Below are 17,500 nucleotides of genomic sequence, written 5' to 3' on the forward strand. Positions count from 1 at the left end.
TATACTGGATAGATTGGGAGATGAATATATATCTTATCTAGACATGCATATCTATAGGATAGATAGATAGATAAATGCATATCTATCAATCTAGACATGCTTATCTACTTGATAGATAGATAAATATATATCTATCAGATAAAGCGACAGATATGCATTTAATTATTTGTATGTGCATGTCCGTATGTATGAATATTCATTGGATCGGGTCTCGTAGAATTTTAACAAACTGGACTTATAAGTAAGAACTCTTTGTGTCGTACGTTTTCTAAGTAACGAATCGTTTTTCACGGGCTGATTCTAAAGAAAAGGTTTTGTTGTGTTATATATAACACATATAAATATATATATATGAATTAATAGTTATATAATTGAAAATTTAGTAAAAAATGATAAATGAAAAATTAATGAAAATACATATAAACATAGATACAAAAAAACATCTTTGTGACAATTCACCCTCGCCCAACAGAACCCCCCGAGATTTCCCCGCCCGGAGACGAAACCCTGGCGGTGTCAGCAGGTCAAGATCTGAAGCTGCCGTGCGAGGTCAAGGGTCATCCCGAACCCGAAGTGTCCTGGAGGCGAAATGGGCTGGTGCTGGCTGAGGATGAGAGGCTGGTGTATGTGCGGGAACTCTTGTTGTGAAATTGTGATTATATTGTGATTATACACACGAATGTCCATTAGTTAGTCGAAATTGGTATCCATTAGGCATTGATATTCCATCAGGTATCCATAATAACCCATACATAATCCATGAGTATGCATTAGACAGGGGTTTGGTCTGTCTCATCTAGCAAGCCCTCTGGTGAGGGGCGAGCGTTCTCTGTCTATGTCTGTCTCTGGTGGTGGTGGCGGTGCCGAATTCAGGGATAATTCTATCTCCTTTTCGGCTGTTTATTGATAACTGACAACTATAAAATTTCATGCAAGAATGAGTGAACTCTCAGTGGATATACCATAACTTCTTTTTCGTGCTGAAACCCTGTGAAAGACATAAAAAAGTGCATTTGTAAAAACTGAACCGGCGAACTTCTGCCGAAACATAAGGGTCAAGTTGCCTTGGCATCTGGGACGTACAGGTGAGAAGTTGCCTAACAGCGGCTTAAAACATCAAGTGTTGAATGTGTGAATTATTTATGGATACTGCACCCGAAATCTAATGAAATCAGCCATTGAGCTGCAGTTTTAATTAAAAAAAAAACATGCTTGACGTCACATATTTGTCCGTGAAATAGTCGTCACTTAAACCCACCCCACCCTCCCCGAGTCAGAGAGGAACCCCGTTATTTTGAACCACTCTGTTGATAGATATAATTATTTTGACAATAGGGTTAGCGGCATTTGTACAACATGCGGCATCTCCAAAAAGACCCGGGATCGAAAATGATGTTTGTTGATTATGCCGAAATAGAGGCGAAGATAGCGAAGAAAACAGTGTTAATGAGACACCAACGATCCTGAACAAGCTCACTCCCATCAAGCTCCCCCCCCTGTACCCCAGACCCGTCCTCCCCCCCCCTGTGGATACTCCTACCCCTCCTTGTCCCTACTCGGGCGATACCTCTGCCCCTCCGTGCCCCTACCATGGTGCTACCCCTGCCCCTGCTGGTCCCAATGCAGGGGTTCTCCTGACGCGTCTAAAAGCGATGAAAATTAGCAACGAGGAAGGGAGACTGGACGCTAGGGCAATGATTGACATGTTCATCGACTTCATGGCGTCGTTCATAGAAATAAGGGCTGACATGGCGGATGTTCGTGAGCGAGTGACAGCGCTGGAGGAGGGGGTAGGCCGCCTGGAGGAGAGGTTCCCTGCAGAGGAGGTCGTCACCGAACTCGGCATCTGCGGCAGCAACCTCCCTCGCGACCCACTCAAGCCCGACGGGATGCCGGCCGGAGAACTCGTCGCCGCCCTCGACGTCGGCCTTTCCCACCGGAACGTCGAGAAGACGCAACGCATCGCCAAAAGACTCAATGAAGATGGATCCGCCAAGTTCCACGGGAAATCGGTGATCGAACTGGACAACATAGCTAATAAAATGTCTTGGAAGAGAAGCGAAAGAAAATCTAAAGATAATCTAGGCCATTTTTGCATTTCCGAAGAACATCAAGAAATCCTTAGGGCATCAAAGCAATTGTGTAAAAACATGCATAAATGCTCTAAAACGTGCAGTTTCGCAGGCATCTTGTGCATGAGGAAGAGTCCGTGTGCAGCGTTGTCTTTTGCAAAACACACTGGTCTGCCGGCCGCGCTACGTACTGTGTGGAGTCTATCCGCACGCACTGTGCTGATGGCCGATGCCCCGCGGGTACTGGCCGCACGCCGACAGTCCGGACAGCACACGGAATCTTCATCATGCACAAGATGCCAACTAAACTGCACATTTTAGAGCATTTATTTTTTGTTTTTACACAATTGCTTTGATGCCCCAAGGGTTTCTTGGTGCCCTTCAGAAATGCAAAGATTGCCTAGATTACCTTGATTTTGCTGAAATTGCAAAGCAAAAACTGCAGGGCCTTTTTTAACTTGGAGTCCCTGCCCTTTAGAGAGAGACAAAGAGAGAGAGAGAGACAGACAGACACAGACAGAGATGCATAAACTGATAGACATATATTCTGGCAGAGAAACAGGTAAATTCAGTACGACGGCAGTGAGCTTTTAGGGTCACGGCAATTCGTTGTCATGAAGATCCTCATAATTTAGGGCATTATGACAATTTGAAAGGGCACAGCGGCAGTTGTCGTTTCCGTAGGGATATTCCTGCCCTGTCTCTATGTACATGCATTCGTACATACAGAAATACACACATTCTTCACACCTACATTAACCTGTGTGTACATTTCTTCCCAGCCCTGCCCCCGGTTACCTGTTGATGAGTGCCGTCACCCCTGACCTCGCCGGGAACTACACCTGCAGTGCCATCAACCAGGCCGGAAATGCACACAAGACCTTCGTCATAACAGTTAATTGTGAGTGAGAGTGTTGTGTTATGTCAGGAAATTTACGTGACCCTGTAACTCCATCAAATTTCTGAGAATTAGTATGTAGTTGTGTTTTTGCAGGTTTTTACTATTCCTCACAGGCTTAGAAGGAGTGGTTGTGCTATCCAAATTCTTCTGTTTTTTTCATGATTCGCTAATCTCGTAATCCTGAATCTTTCAAGTCATTCAGAGTGCGTTTTCTCAAATCCTTAAAATTATCCATGATTCGCTAATCTCTTAATCCCGAATCCCTCAACTCATTTAGAATTCGTTATGTCGGAGTACCGGATCCTTCTGATTATTTATGAATTATTATCCAGCATCTTTCAAATCATTGAGGTATCATTATCTCGCAATCCCATATCCTTCCAATCATTCAGGATTCGTTATCCCGCAATCTCCTTCAAATTACCCATGATTCATTTTCTCGTCATCACAAATCCTTCTTATTCAGGATTCATTATCTCGAAATCATAAATCCTACGCATAATCCATGCTTCGTTATCTCGTTATTCCAAATCCTTCAAATTTCTCATGATTCATTATCTTCTAATCCTGAGTCCTTCTTATTCGTGATTGGTTATTTCGTAACCCGAATCCTTCAGATTATTCATGATTCGTTATCTCATAATCCCAAATCCTTATTCGTGATTGGTTATTTCGTAGTCCTAAATCCTTCAAATTATTCATGATTCGTTATCTCATTATCCCAAATCCACATTCGTTATTGGTTATTTCGTAATCCTAAATCCTTCAAATTACTCACGATTCCTTATCTCCGAATCCCAAATCCTTCTTATTCAGGAATCACTCCTGATCCCGAATCCTTTCCATGATTCATTGTCTCCTAATCCCTAATCCTTAATATTCATGAATCATTAACTCGCCACCCCGAATCCATCAAATAACCCACGCTTCGTTATCTCCCAACACCGAATCCTCCTTATCCATACCTCGCCATCTCCTAATCCCGAATCCTTCTTATCCATTCTTCGTCATCTCCCAACCCCGAATCCCAACAAGAAAACTAACAGAAATGGAACAAATAAAAAATCCCCCCCCCACAGATCCCCCTCAAGTGGAGACAGTGGAGGAGACGTGGCCCGAGAGAAGCGTGGTGGAAGGGGGGCGCCTGTCCCTGCCGTGTCCTGCGCTGGCCAATCCTACTCCGACACGCGACTGGACGAAGGATGGCGTTCGACTCCTGCCTGAAGAAGGTGGGCGTGGTCTGGGTTGAAGAGAGGGTTATTTTTAAAGGATATTTGCGATTGGTTAGCTCTGTTTATAACTAAGGCTGTGGTTAAGTAACTATTGAACTAATTTTGTATTTAAGTTCCCTGTATTAAACTATTTATGTTTTTAATTCAAGAGAGGATTATTTGTAAAGGATAATTGCAAGTGATTAGCTCTGTTTATAAGGCTGTGGTTAAGTAATTCTGTGTTGAACTAAATTTGTATTTAAGTTCCCTGTATTAAACTATTTATGTTGACTAGCTACCTCTGTCTTCAAACCACCTCAATTTTCCATCGCGTTCAGTGATTAACAAACCACTCCAAACTCTAATACCCCACCCACTTCCTCCCAATGTCAAATCAGTTGGAGTTCTCACCGAAATCAGTTAGAATTCTCAGTTTCTCACACCGCGTTGTCTCCCTTACAGGACTGGAGATTTTGGAGAGTGGGACCGTCGAAGTCTCACGTGCAGAACCCAAGCACTCGGGTAGTTACCGATGCACGCTCACCAACTTTCTCGGGCAGGCTCACATTGACTACGACGTGAAGGTCCTCAGTAAGTGTTAAAAGGGACGGAAGTATAAGTTTGTAAGTAGTGTAAGTATGTGTAATGGGTGTAAGTATTAAGTAAACGTAAGTAATAGGTATAAGTATTAATTAAACGTAAGTAATAGGTATAAGTATTAAGTAAACGTAAGTAATAGGTATAAGTATTAAGTAAACGTAAGTAATAGGTATAAGTATTAAGTAAACGTAAGTAATAGGTATAAGTATTCAGTAAACGTAAGTAACAGGTATAAGTATTAAGTAAACGTAAGTAATAGGTATAAGTATTAAGTAAACGTAAGTAATAGGTATAAGTATTAAGTAAACGTAAGTAATAGGTATAAGTATTAAGTAAACGTAAGTAATAGGTAAGTATATGTAATGAGTAAGTAGTTGTAAGTAATTAGTAAGTATAAGTAATAAGTAGGTATAAGGAATAAAAATGTGTAAGTAATAAGTATACGTAATATGTAAGTAGCCATAAGTAGTAGGAATAAGTATCTATAAGTAACTATAAGTAATAAGTAAGTAATAAATATAGGGTTTAGGAAGAGTAAATTACGCTTTCAAAATTTTACTGTAGATTTCAAGAGAAAAAAGGGCAATGCATTCTGCTATACATTACAACTCTGGATTGGAGATTGATAACTAAATAAACACGAGCCCGTTCCTCCTATCACGATTAACAACTCGCTACAACTTTCCTTCCTCATTTCTTTACTCAAAACAAAGAGACAAACAAACAAACAAACAAAAACGAAATGAATGCACAATAAACATTACTTACTTAACCCTTTATTCCCCAGTCCCGCCCAGGGTGACCCAGCGGCACCGGCCAAGCGCCCCTATTGTCGTGGAGGGAGAAGATGTCGTCATCAACTGCCCGGTAGACGCAGTGCCCATTCCGACGATCACGTGGTTGAAGGTATGTCACGTGACTTTCCTTTGTTTACGTTCGGGATGACTGAGTGAATGCAGTTTTATTATTATCATTATTATTTTTATAGAACTGTGTCGTGATGAATGGGATATTTTGAGATGGATTATGTACTAGGTTCAGTTTATATAATTTTATTATTATGATTATTTTTATTGTCATTGATATTGCTCGCCATCCTTCACACTGCTATAGGCCGATCTTTCTCCCATTAATAACAAAGCCTTTAGATTTATGGCTACACGACACTGCCATAAGGCGATCAACTTTAGCCATAAGCCTGCCTCCCATTGTCTTACCGATACACTACCATAAGCCGATCCTTATTTTTCGTAATTAACAAACTCCTTACTCCACTGGCCACTCGAAGCTGTCATAAGGCGATCTTTCTCTTCGTAACAAACAAACTTCTGACTCCACTGGCCATTCGAAGCTGTCACAAGCCGATCCTTCTCGTCGTAACTAACAAACTCCTCACTCGACCGGCCACTCGACGCTGTCATAAGGCGATCTTTCTCTTCGTAACAAACAAAATCCTTACTCGACTGGCCATTCGACACTGTCACAAGACGATCCTTCTCTTCGTAACTAACAAACTCACTCGATCGGCCACTCGACATACTACCATAAGCCAATCCTTCTATTCGTAACAAACAAACTCCTCACTCGACCGGCCACTCGAAGCTGTCATAAGCCGATCCTTCTCTTCGTAACAAACAAACTCCTCACTCGACACTGTCATAAGGCGATCCTTCTCTTCGTAAGTAACAAACTCCGTACTCCACTGGCCACTCGACATACTGCCATAAGGCGACCATTCTCTTCGTAACAAACAAACTTCTGACTCGACCGGCCACTCGACATACTGACATAAGCCGACCATTTTCTTCGTAATTAACAAACTCCTTACTCCACTGGCCACGCGAAGCTGTCATAAGACGATCATTCTCTTCGTAACTAACAAACTCACTCGACCGACCACTCGACGCTGTCACAAGGCGATCCTTCTCTTCGTAACTAACAAACTCCTTACTCGACGCTGTCACAAGGCGATCTTTCTCTTCGTAACTAACAAACTCCTCCCTCGACCGGCCACTCGACGCTGTCACAAGGCGATCCTTCTCTTCGTAACTAACAAACTCCTCACTCGACATTGTCATAAGGCGATCCTTCTCGTCGTAACTAACAAACTCCTCCCTCGACCGGCCACTCGACGCTGTCACAAGGCGATCTTTCTCCCCCACAGGACGGCGTGTCCATCTTCTCGACGAAGGACCGCGCCGACATGACCCACATCGTCGTCGAGAACAATGGCCAGACACTCTACATCCTCGAGGCGACAGTGGACGATAAAGGTATGAATTTTTGAGGCTGTTTTTCTCTTTTCTTTCTTGATATCATTTGGTTATTGAGGTCGAGAAAGGTATGAATTTTATGGCTATTTTTCTCTTTTCCTTTCTTTTATATCATTTGGTTATTGAGGTCGATAAAGGTATGACTTTTATGGCTGTTTTGCCCTTTTCCTTCTTTTATATGATTTGGTTATTGAGGTCGATAAATGTATGAATTTTATGGCTGTTTTTCTCTTTTCCTTTCTTTATATCATTTGGTTATTGAGGTCGATAAATGTGTGAATTTTATGGCTGTTTTTTTTTTCTTTTTCCTTCTTTTATATCATTTTGATTACTGAGGTCGATAGAGGTATGATTTTTTCTAAACCTTTTTCTTCCTTTTTCTTTGATTATTGGGGTTATAAGTACATTAGTTGAGGTAATTAGAGGACAAAACTAAGAAATCTTAAGTCCACCTTTTCTCTCTTCCTTCTTTTTTTTCTTACTTTGTTTATTAAGGTCATAATCCTACATCCTCGAGACGACTGAAGGACGAAAGTAGGAACGTTCAAGTTTTTTTTCTTTTTCCTGTTATATTTCTTACTTTGTTTGTTAAGGAAATAATCCTACATCCTCGTGGCTACTGGACAAAAGTAGGAATTTTCAAGTCTGTTTGTTTTCTTTTGTCTTTTTTCTTACTTTGATCATTAGCGGGTAATTTCCGAGTACGGCTATACTAATTCGTGCTCTAATACGTCAATCAGTAAGTTGCAGATCCTCTAAGCACCCCTTTTATGCCCCTTAATCATCACATTCATCGCACTTAATCATAACTTTTGTCTCCCTGAATCGCCACCTTCGTCTCCCTTAATCGTCACCTTCGTCTCCCTTAATCGTCACCTTCGTCTCCCTTAATCGTCACCTTCGTCTCCCTTAATCGTCACCTTCGTCTCCCTTAATCGTCACCTTCGTCTCCCTTAATCGTCACCTTCGTCTCCCTTAATCGTCACCTTCGTCTCCCTTAATCGTCACCTTCGTCTCCCTTAATCGTCACCTTCGTCTCCCTTAATCGTCACCTTCGTCATCTCCCTTAATGGCCACCCGCGTCCCCCTCGATTCCCGCAGGAGTGTACCGCTGCGTGGCCAAGAACGACGCCGGGGTCACGGAGCTGCTGTTCCCGCTGGAGGTCCTCGTGGCGCCGCAGTTCACCGAGTTCTTCCACAACCCCGACGTGACCTTGCATGCCGGGGAAGAGCTTGACCTCGATTGCGACGTCAGCGGTGACCCCGAGCCGCAGGTGAGAGGGTGTGCTCGGATTAGTGTAGGAAGAAGGATGATTTATTTTTTATATATATTTTTTATAAGATTCTGGTAAGTGCGAGTTTATTTATTTTTTTTTTCGGGTTTTATTTTTTTTATATCTTGCTTGATTTTAGCGGAGTTGAATATATAAGCCTAAAAGAATTGAATAGGATTTTGTTGATATCAATTGTTTTTATTTGCTAAAATATATCGCCACACCCATATCCACATACTTTAAATATATCTTACAGATGATACCAACCTTTTTTACAAAATAATACCCACCAAACGAATAATTAAACTATTAATCAAATCATAAAACGCATAATAATACTATTAATCAAATTATAAAAGAATAATCATCTAAACTCCAACACAGGTATCATGGAAACGCGACGGCGAGCCCCTGTACGCCCACGTGTCGCCAGGGGGTCGCCGAGTGCACGTGCAGCACGCCAAGATCGGGCATGCTGGCCACTACACGTGCACGGCCGTCAACACCGCTGGCACCACGCACAGGAACTTCAGTGTCACCGTCCTCAGTCAGTGTCATGCTTGCGCTGCCGTTCTGGTCATTCAGTGTAGTTGATTTGTGATTATTTTTGAGATTGGGGGGTATGTAGGGTGTGTGTATGGATGGATGGATTTATGTGTGTATGTGTGTATGTATGTATGCATTTGTGTATGTGTGTATGAATGTATGTGTGTATGTATGCATGTATGTATGTATGAATATATGAATGCATTTATATAGATGTATGAATGAATGTATGAATGAATTTATTTATGTATGTATGTATGAATGAATGAATGTATGTATGAATATATTTATATATATATGTATGTCTGAATGTATGTATTTATATAGGAATGTATATATAAATGAATGAATGACTGCATGAATGTATTATATATATATATATATATATATATATATATATATATATATATGTATATGTATATATATGTATATATATATATGTATATATATGTATATATATATATGTATATATATTTGTATATATATATATGTATATATATATGTATATATATATATGTATATATATATGTATATATATATGTATATATATATGTATATATATATATATATATATATGTATATATATATATATATATATATATATATATATATATATGCATATATATATATATATATATATGTATATGTGTATATGTATGTATATGTATATATATATTTGTACATGTTTATATATGTATATGTATTTATATGTGTATATATGTATATATATGTATATGTATATATATGTATATGTATATGTATAAATATGTGTGTGCATATATATATATATATATATATATATATATATATATGTGTGTGTGTGTGTGTGTGTGTGTGTGTGTGTGTGTGTGTGTGTGTGTGTGTGTGTGTGTGTGTGTGTGTGTGTGTGTGTGTATGATTGTATGTATGTATTTATATAGGAATGTATATATAAATAAATGAATGAATGTATGTATGTTTGTATGTATGTGTGTATATCTGCATGTATGTATGAATGAATGTATGAATGTGTATGTGCATGTGTGTATGTATGTATATGTATGTATGTATATATGTATGTATATGTATGTATGTATGTACTCTGTGTTGTTTCTGCGTTAGGAGTTATGCTAACTTAAGTGGAATGGATGTGTGGTTTCTGGCGCTATTTATATTTATATACGCTTATTTTTCAAAAGCGATTTTATAGAAAGAACGAAAAAAACCTGTCAATCATATTGCTCTAAACCTCAATAACACAACAACTCCCAAATCTCCAAGAATATAAACGAAGCCAGAGACTCATTCTAGTTCCCTCACAGAGCCGCCCACGATGGAGGAAGGGGGCGCGGGCGAGCTGACGGGCGTGGAAACCGTGGAGGGGAGAGACGCCAAGCTGTGGTGTCGGGCGGACGGCTCACCCGCGCCCGAGATCGCCTGGACGAAGGACCGCCAGTTCATCGCGCCCTTGTGGGTGATCTTCTCGTAGTGATGGGGATTATGGGGGGACTAGTGATTATGGTGATGGTGGTGATGGTTTGGTAGAAATGGTGGTAGTGGTGATGATAGGGAGACTGATGATTATGGTGATGGTGGTGATGGTTTGGTAGTAATGGTGGTTATGGGGATGATAGGGATGCTAATGATTATTGTAATGGTGGTGATGGTTTGGTAGTAATGGTGGTTATGGTGATAATAGGGATAGTAGTGATTATAGTGATGGTGGTGATGGTTTGGTAGTAATGATGGTAATGGTGGTTATGGGGATCATAGGGAGACTGATGGAGAGTAATGATTATTATGATAATTAGGGTGGTGATGGTTTGGTAGTAATGATGGTAATGGTAGTGGTAATAATAGGGATAGCAGTGATTATAATAATGGTGGTGATGGTTTGGTAGTAATGATGGTAATGGTGGTTATGGGGATCATAGGGAAACTGATGGAGAGTAATAATTATTATAATAATGATGGTGGTGATGGTTTGGTAGTAATGATGGTAATGGTAGTGATGGGGATGATAGGGAGACTAGTGATTATTGTAATGGTGGTGATGGTTTAGTAGTAATGGTGGTTATGGTGATAATAGGGATAGTAGTGATTATGGTAATGGTGATAATAGGGAGACTAGTTATTATTGTGATGGTGGTGATGGTTTGGTAGAAATGGTGGTTGTGGTGATGATAGGGAGACTGATGATTATGGTAATGGTGATAAAAGGGAGACTAGTGATTATGGTGATGGTGGTGATGGTTTGGTAGTAGTGGTGGTAATGGCAGTGGTGATGATAGGGATACTAATGATTATGGTAATGGTGATGATAGGGAGACTAATGGTTATGGTAATGGTGGTGATGGTTTGGTAGTAACGGTGGTTATGGTCCAGTTCATCGCGCCCTTGTGGGTGATCTTCTCGTAGTGATGGGGATCATAGGGAGACTGGTGGAGAGTAATGATTATTATGATAATTATGGTGGTGATGGTTTGGTAGTAGTGGTGGTAATGGTAGTGGTGATAATAGGGATAGTAGTGATTGTAGTAATGGTGGTGATGGTTTGGTAGTAATGGTGGTTATGGGGATCATAGGGAGACTAGTGATTATAGTGATGGTGGTGATGGTTTGGTAGTAATGATGGTAATGGTAGCGGTGATAATAGGGATACTAATCATTATGGTAATGGTGGTAATGGTGATAATAGGGAGACTGATGATTATAGTAATGGTGGTAATAATAGCTTTGGTAGTAATGATGATAATGGTAGCTGTGATGATGATTGGTAGTGATGATAAGAAAATTTATGTTAGTGACGAGGGTGATAAGTATTGATATGATTATTATTGTTGCTTTGATTATTGCATGCAATGTCAGTGATATTAATGTTACGTCTTTTCTGTGTTAACAGGCTGATAAGCATTATTTTATATATAACTCTGAAGGAAATATTTGCTTATTTCCACATTAGCCAATGTATACCACGAACCAGAAATTGCTACACCAAAAATACTCATCCATACCCTTCAAAATCCACTTAATCTTACACACGAAACGTTTGTTATTACACCCTAAAAGTTTTCTGCCCTTCTCCGTCTCCCGGCGCCTACTCTCTTCCACACACGAAACGTTTACTAACCCACATAAAACGTTTTCTTCCCCTCTCTGTCCCATACGTCTACTTTCTCTCCCACACGAAACGTTTACTAATTGCCATGAAACGTTTTCTTCCTCCTCTGTCTCCCGACGCCAACATTCTCTCCCACACGAAACGTTTACCAACCCACATTAAACGTTTCCTTTCCGTCTCTATCACCGTCGCCTACTTTCTCTCCCACCCGAAACGTTTACTAATTGACATTAAACGTTTCCTTCCCGTCTCTATCACCGTCGCCTTTCTCTCCCACACGAAACGTTTACTAAACCACCTTAAACGTTTTCTTCCTCCTCTGTCTCCCGATGCCAACTTTCTCTCCCACCCGAAACGTTTATTAATTAACATTAAACGTTTTCTCCCCCCCCTGTCTCCCGACGCCAACATTCTCTCCCACACGAAACGTTTACTAGCCCCCACAAAACGTTTTCTTCCACTCTCTGTCCCATACGTGTACTTTCTCTCCCACACGAAACGTTTGCTAATTGTCATTAAACGTTTTCTCCCCCCTCTGTCTCCCGGCACCACAGGCAGGAGGGGAAATATTCCACGCAGGAGGAAGGACAGATGCTCACCATACACAAGGTCACGCCAGAATCCTCGGGTCTGTACGAGTGCACCGCCACCAACTTCGTGGGCACCGCCACACGCACCTTCAACCTCTCCGTCATGAGTAAGGGAGATAGGATAAGGGGATGATAGGGCGAGAGGGAGGGGTTCTGGCTTGGCTCGCTGGTGGGTTCTTCTTCTTGTGGAGTGTGTGTGTTGAGGGAGATGACTGTGAATTCGTTGGTTGGGTTAGGAGAGATTGAGAGGGAGGAAGTGTGAGAATGAGAGTGGGGGTGAGAGTGAGAGTGAGTGAGTATGTGAGGGTGAGAGAATGTGAGAGTGAGAGAATGTGAGAGTGAGAGAATGTGAGAGTGAGAGAATGTGAGAGTGAGAGAATGTGAGAGTGGGAGTGCGAATGAGAGTTAGAGTGGGAGAGTGAGTGAATGATGACAGGATAAGAGTATTCGGTCTTGGCATGTTGGTGGGTTCTCGCTGTGGAGTATGCGTGAGAGAGAAAGAAAGAGAAAGTGAAACATCTAGAAATAGAAAGAAAGAAAGAAATATTGATAGATAGATGGACAGACAGAGATTGCCGAGTGTGACACACCCCTTCCCCCGCAGCGCCGCCCACGATCCACGACGCGGGCGGAGGCGACGTGGTGACGGACGTGCAGGTGGTGTCGGGTCGGGAGGCCATCCTGCACTGCGACGTCGAGGGCTCCCCGCCGCCCACCATCACCTGGCTCCGGGATGGGCGGACCCTCAAGCCGGGGCCCCGCGTCCACTTCACGGGCCCCTACGAACTCCTCCTGACGAGCGTGCAGGCTGGGGACGCCGGGGACTACGCCTGCCTGGCCACCAACCGCGCGGGGACGGCGGAGAAGCAGTTCGACGTCAGGGTCATTGGTAGGTCTGGAGTCTTTGCCATTTTCTGAAGGTGTGGATAGTCGTTCCGTGGGGCTGATCGTCAATAAACTTTATTAATATGATTAACTAATAGTCGAGTTTTTAATATGGATAATCAATATTCGGCTTTTAGAATATGGATAGGCCCATATTCTGTTCTTTAATGTGGATAGCTTATATTCGACTTTCTTAGTATCAATAGCCAATGTTCGACTCTTTTAAGTCATTGGTCGCGAATAACCAAGGAAATTTTTTCACCAGTTCCGGCCACGATAGTGGAAGATGAGGATGGGTCTCCGCCGATGCAGGAGGTCCTGGTCGACATGCCCTTCTCCCTCTTCTGTCCTGTAGAAGGCACGCCGCAGCCACGCATCACTTGGACGAAGGTACAGTAAGCTCGGCTCCGATAAATGCGATCTTCATAACTTGTTCCTCATCCCGCATTCGAAGTGTAAACATGATATAACATCTGCCCTTGTTTTAGCAGATAAGGTGTCTAAATGGGTAGCGTCTGCGTGCCCTCATACCCCTCTAAAGCAGGTCTGTCCGACAGAACGCCGCCCCGCTGGATGGTCTGCTCGGCTTCCATGGCCTGGGCGGACGGGTGGCGCTGGGGGACGGCGGGCGACGTCTGTTGGTGTCAGAAGCCGTCATGCAGGACACCGGGACCTACATGTGCGCGGCCGAGAACGAAGGCGGGCGCGACACAGCCACATACCAAGTCAATGTGCTAGGTGCGTAGCGGTGAATTGCGTGGGGAAAGGAAAGCCGCTGTGTGAAGGGAGGGAAGGACTTTTACAAACGGCTGTTTACATATTTTTTTTACGTCGAAGAATTATCACGGTATGTTTGTGTTTACCTGGAAATATAACAGAGCGTGGAGGGACATTATAAATTCAGGTGAAATAAGATCCGCAAATGAATGATATATAATAATATTTTTTACTATTTTTATTCTCAGCACCACCAGTGATTATACAAGACAAGGACACATTCCGGTCCGCTGTGGAGGGCGACGACGTGGTCCTCGACTGCGAAGTGGACGGCGACCCTCCGCCCGCCATCGTGTGGCTGCAGGACGGCGTGTCTCTGCAGGAACTGTTCTTGCCGGCCATCACTGTCCACGACGTAGGGCGTGGGAAGGTTAGTGTGTCTTTCATTTTTTTCCTTCAGTCCTCCTGAAGTATTATAAATGAAAGGATTGAAAAGATATAGTTTCATTAGTGAAAGAGGAAATTTGCACGGCTGTCTGTGAGCGTGTGAAACTTGTCTAAATCGGTATGATCTTTTTAGATAGGCATTAGAAGCATTCTCTTTTTTTTCCTTTTTTAAAGATAAATCAAAATGAGGTTATTGAAAGGTATTACTTTTTTGTATTAACTTCTTTACCAAACATTTAATTTGATTATTTCTCTTAGACATTCCCTTCCTTTCTTAGTATCGAAATGTCTTTATTAGTATAAAAATGCCTTTAATGTACACTCACCAAACCATACCCTCATAACCTCCCATCTTTATATATCAACATTATCCCCTATGTGGGTTACTTTGGTCCTGTTTTTGACCGATGCCTAATTAAAGCAGACGAAATATCGTGGAAGACTTACTTTAACCACCCCGTTGAGGCAGCAAACCATTACATTTCGTCCATTTGGAGTTAGACATCGGACAAATACGGGAACAGACGATATCCTTATGACACACATAAAAGTTTGCATTCTCAACGCACCTGTCTCTTCCTGAAACCCAAAAGTCTGAGCTGAGAATCAAGAGCGTGAGCGAATTCCACGCCGGCTCGTACACCTGTATAGCGAGCAGCGTGGCGGGGTCGGACGAGCAGACGTACGTGTTGAGGGTCGTGACCCCGCCCCGCCTGGAGGACCCCAGCGCCCCCACGTTCGTCAGCGTCCGTGCGAGTCGGCCGGCGACCCTCTCGTGTCTCATCCACGCATCGCCGGATCCGCAGATCTTCTGGTTCAAGGTGAATGAGGACAGATTTTATGAATGGGAGATGAGTAATTGGATGAGTGAATGGGTGATTGCACTGGTAGGTGAATTATGAGGAGAGTTTTGATGGTTGGATGAATTGATTGGCGGATTGACGGATGGATAAGGATGTGAATTGATAGGTGACTGGATGGATGCAATGATAGATAGATTGATGAGTAGATTTATAGATAATTGGATAAATAGTTTGAGGAATTGGCAAATGGATAAGTATATAATATTGATAGATAAATGAATTAATACATATTTCAATGTATGAATATATATATAGGCATATCAATAGGTAAATTAATAAAGTCATAGAATCTCGTGAAAAGCAGTCTTGGGTCTTACATGGGGATGAAAGTCTACGCGTCTGTACACCACATTTCAGTATCTCTTCCCATCTCTGTCCTTTTAATCAAATGACTTGCCATGTGTATCTTTAAGAGCATTTATTTATAGATATTTACATGCATATCTATGTATGTTTATCTGTCTGTGTCCGTTTGTATGTGTGTATGTGTGTTTATCTGTTATGTTTGATAACTGTAACGCTTATTCTCTTTTGCTCTCTTTGTTTTTTTCTTTATTTTGTTTCTCATTTCATTTATATTAATGTTTATGCAATTGATTACGTCTACGGGGATTAGCATACAATCTAACTACGGTAACCTCTTATCAATATTTTTCTTACATACTTAATCGCTTCCTTATTTTGACGTTTTGATTAAGTTTAATCATAGGTTTATCGATACGTATATATGTACGTGTCTTTCTTACTCTCTGCATCTGTTCATTATAAACCTCTGTTCAGATATAGGCTTTCCTCTATCGATATGGCAAATCTATCTTTATATCTGTATATATCTATTTAACAGTTAAACCATCTTTATCTCGTATAAGTAAGCATCTCTTTATCCTTTCTCATATATATATACCCTTTATTTTTTCCTTATCCTTCTTTATTCATGTACGTCTTATTCTTTCCATCTCTTTTGTTATCCATGTTCCATTTATTTTTTCCTTATCCTTCTTTAATTATGTACCCCTTATTATTTCCTTATCCTTTCTCATTGAGTTACTCCCTATTCTTTCCTTCTCATTCCTACTCTGCATATCCCTTATTATTTGCTTATCCTCTCCCAGTTAGTTTATTCTATCGTTATTCCTTTTTATCTACATATCCCTTATTCTTTCCTATCTTCCCTAAATGAATGGCTATGTATTTATTATTTATTATTTGCATATCCTCTCTCATTTAGTTTATTCTATCGTTATTCCTTTTTTCTGTATATCCCTTATTCTTTCCTATCTTCCCTAAATGAATGGCTATGTATTTATTATTTATTATTTGCATATCCTCTCTCGTTTAGTTTATTCTATCGTTATTCCTTTTTATCTGCATGTCCCTTATTCTTTCCTATCTTCCCTAAATGAATGGCTATGTAATTTTTTTTTATTATTTACATATGATCTCTCTTATTTAGTTTATTCTATCGTTATTCTTTGTTATCTACATATCCCTTATTCTTTCCTATCTTCCCGAAATGAATGGCTATGTATTTTCTTTTTAGAATTTATTATTTGCATATCCTCTCTCATTTAGTTTATTCTATCGTTATTCTTTGTTATCTGTATATCCCTTATTCTTTCCCATCTTCCCTAAATGAATGGCTATGTAATTTTTTTTCTAGAATAACATGCCGCTGGACGAGGACGACCCCAACCTTCACTTGGGCGCCGGAGGACGAGATCTGAAACTCCTTCAGGTGACGGAGGTCGACGCCGCGAACTACTCGTGCCTGGCCATGAACGAGGCGGGTTCGCTCTCCCTCAACTTTACGCTCGAAGTCCATGGTTAGCGGTTCGGATCCCCTTTCCATCCCTTATTGAGATTCGCTTTTGTTTTTGTTTTTTTCTTGGGTTCTGTTTGTTGTGGCATTGATACTTGCTTTGCTTATTCTTTTTTTTGTGGGGGAATTATTCGTTTTGCTAAGTTTGTGGTATATATTTTGATTGATTTGTGTTAATTGATATGGTAAATATATTTCTTGA

At 41.1% G+C, this 17,500-nt stretch overlaps 1 protein-coding gene across 3 annotated transcripts in view; it reads left to right on the top strand.

Moving 5' to 3' along the window:
* LOC113814828 (hemicentin-1) overlaps positions 1–17,500 on the top strand; it is a 234,971-nt gene that overhangs the window by 76,211 nt on the left and 141,260 nt on the right. For all 3 annotated transcript variants that reach the window (XM_070114397.1, XM_070114399.1, XM_070114398.1), the window contains 16 exons: positions 473–623; positions 2,855–2,973; positions 4,053–4,202; positions 4,647–4,775; positions 5,572–5,690; positions 6,949–7,057; positions 8,159–8,331; positions 8,716–8,878; positions 10,179–10,326; positions 12,532–12,674; positions 13,172–13,456; positions 13,718–13,842; positions 14,010–14,190; positions 14,418–14,599; positions 15,210–15,437; positions 17,140–17,302. In XM_070114397.1, the coding sequence (XP_069970498.1) occupies positions 473–623; positions 2,855–2,973; positions 4,053–4,202; positions 4,647–4,775; positions 5,572–5,690; positions 6,949–7,057; positions 8,159–8,331; positions 8,716–8,878; positions 10,179–10,326; positions 12,532–12,674; positions 13,172–13,456; positions 13,718–13,842; positions 14,010–14,190; positions 14,418–14,599; positions 15,210–15,437; positions 17,140–17,302 (2,568 nt within the window). The remainder of the gene's footprint in view (positions 1–472; positions 624–2,854; positions 2,974–4,052; positions 4,203–4,646; positions 4,776–5,571; positions 5,691–6,948; positions 7,058–8,158; positions 8,332–8,715; positions 8,879–10,178; positions 10,327–12,531; positions 12,675–13,171; positions 13,457–13,717; positions 13,843–14,009; positions 14,191–14,417; positions 14,600–15,209; positions 15,438–17,139; positions 17,303–17,500) is intronic.

This window comes from Penaeus vannamei, chromosome 36, assembly GCF_042767895.1.
Source record: "Penaeus vannamei isolate JL-2024 chromosome 36, ASM4276789v1, whole genome shotgun sequence".
NCBI classification, from domain to species: Eukaryota; Metazoa; Arthropoda; class Malacostraca; order Decapoda; family Penaeidae; genus Penaeus; species Penaeus vannamei.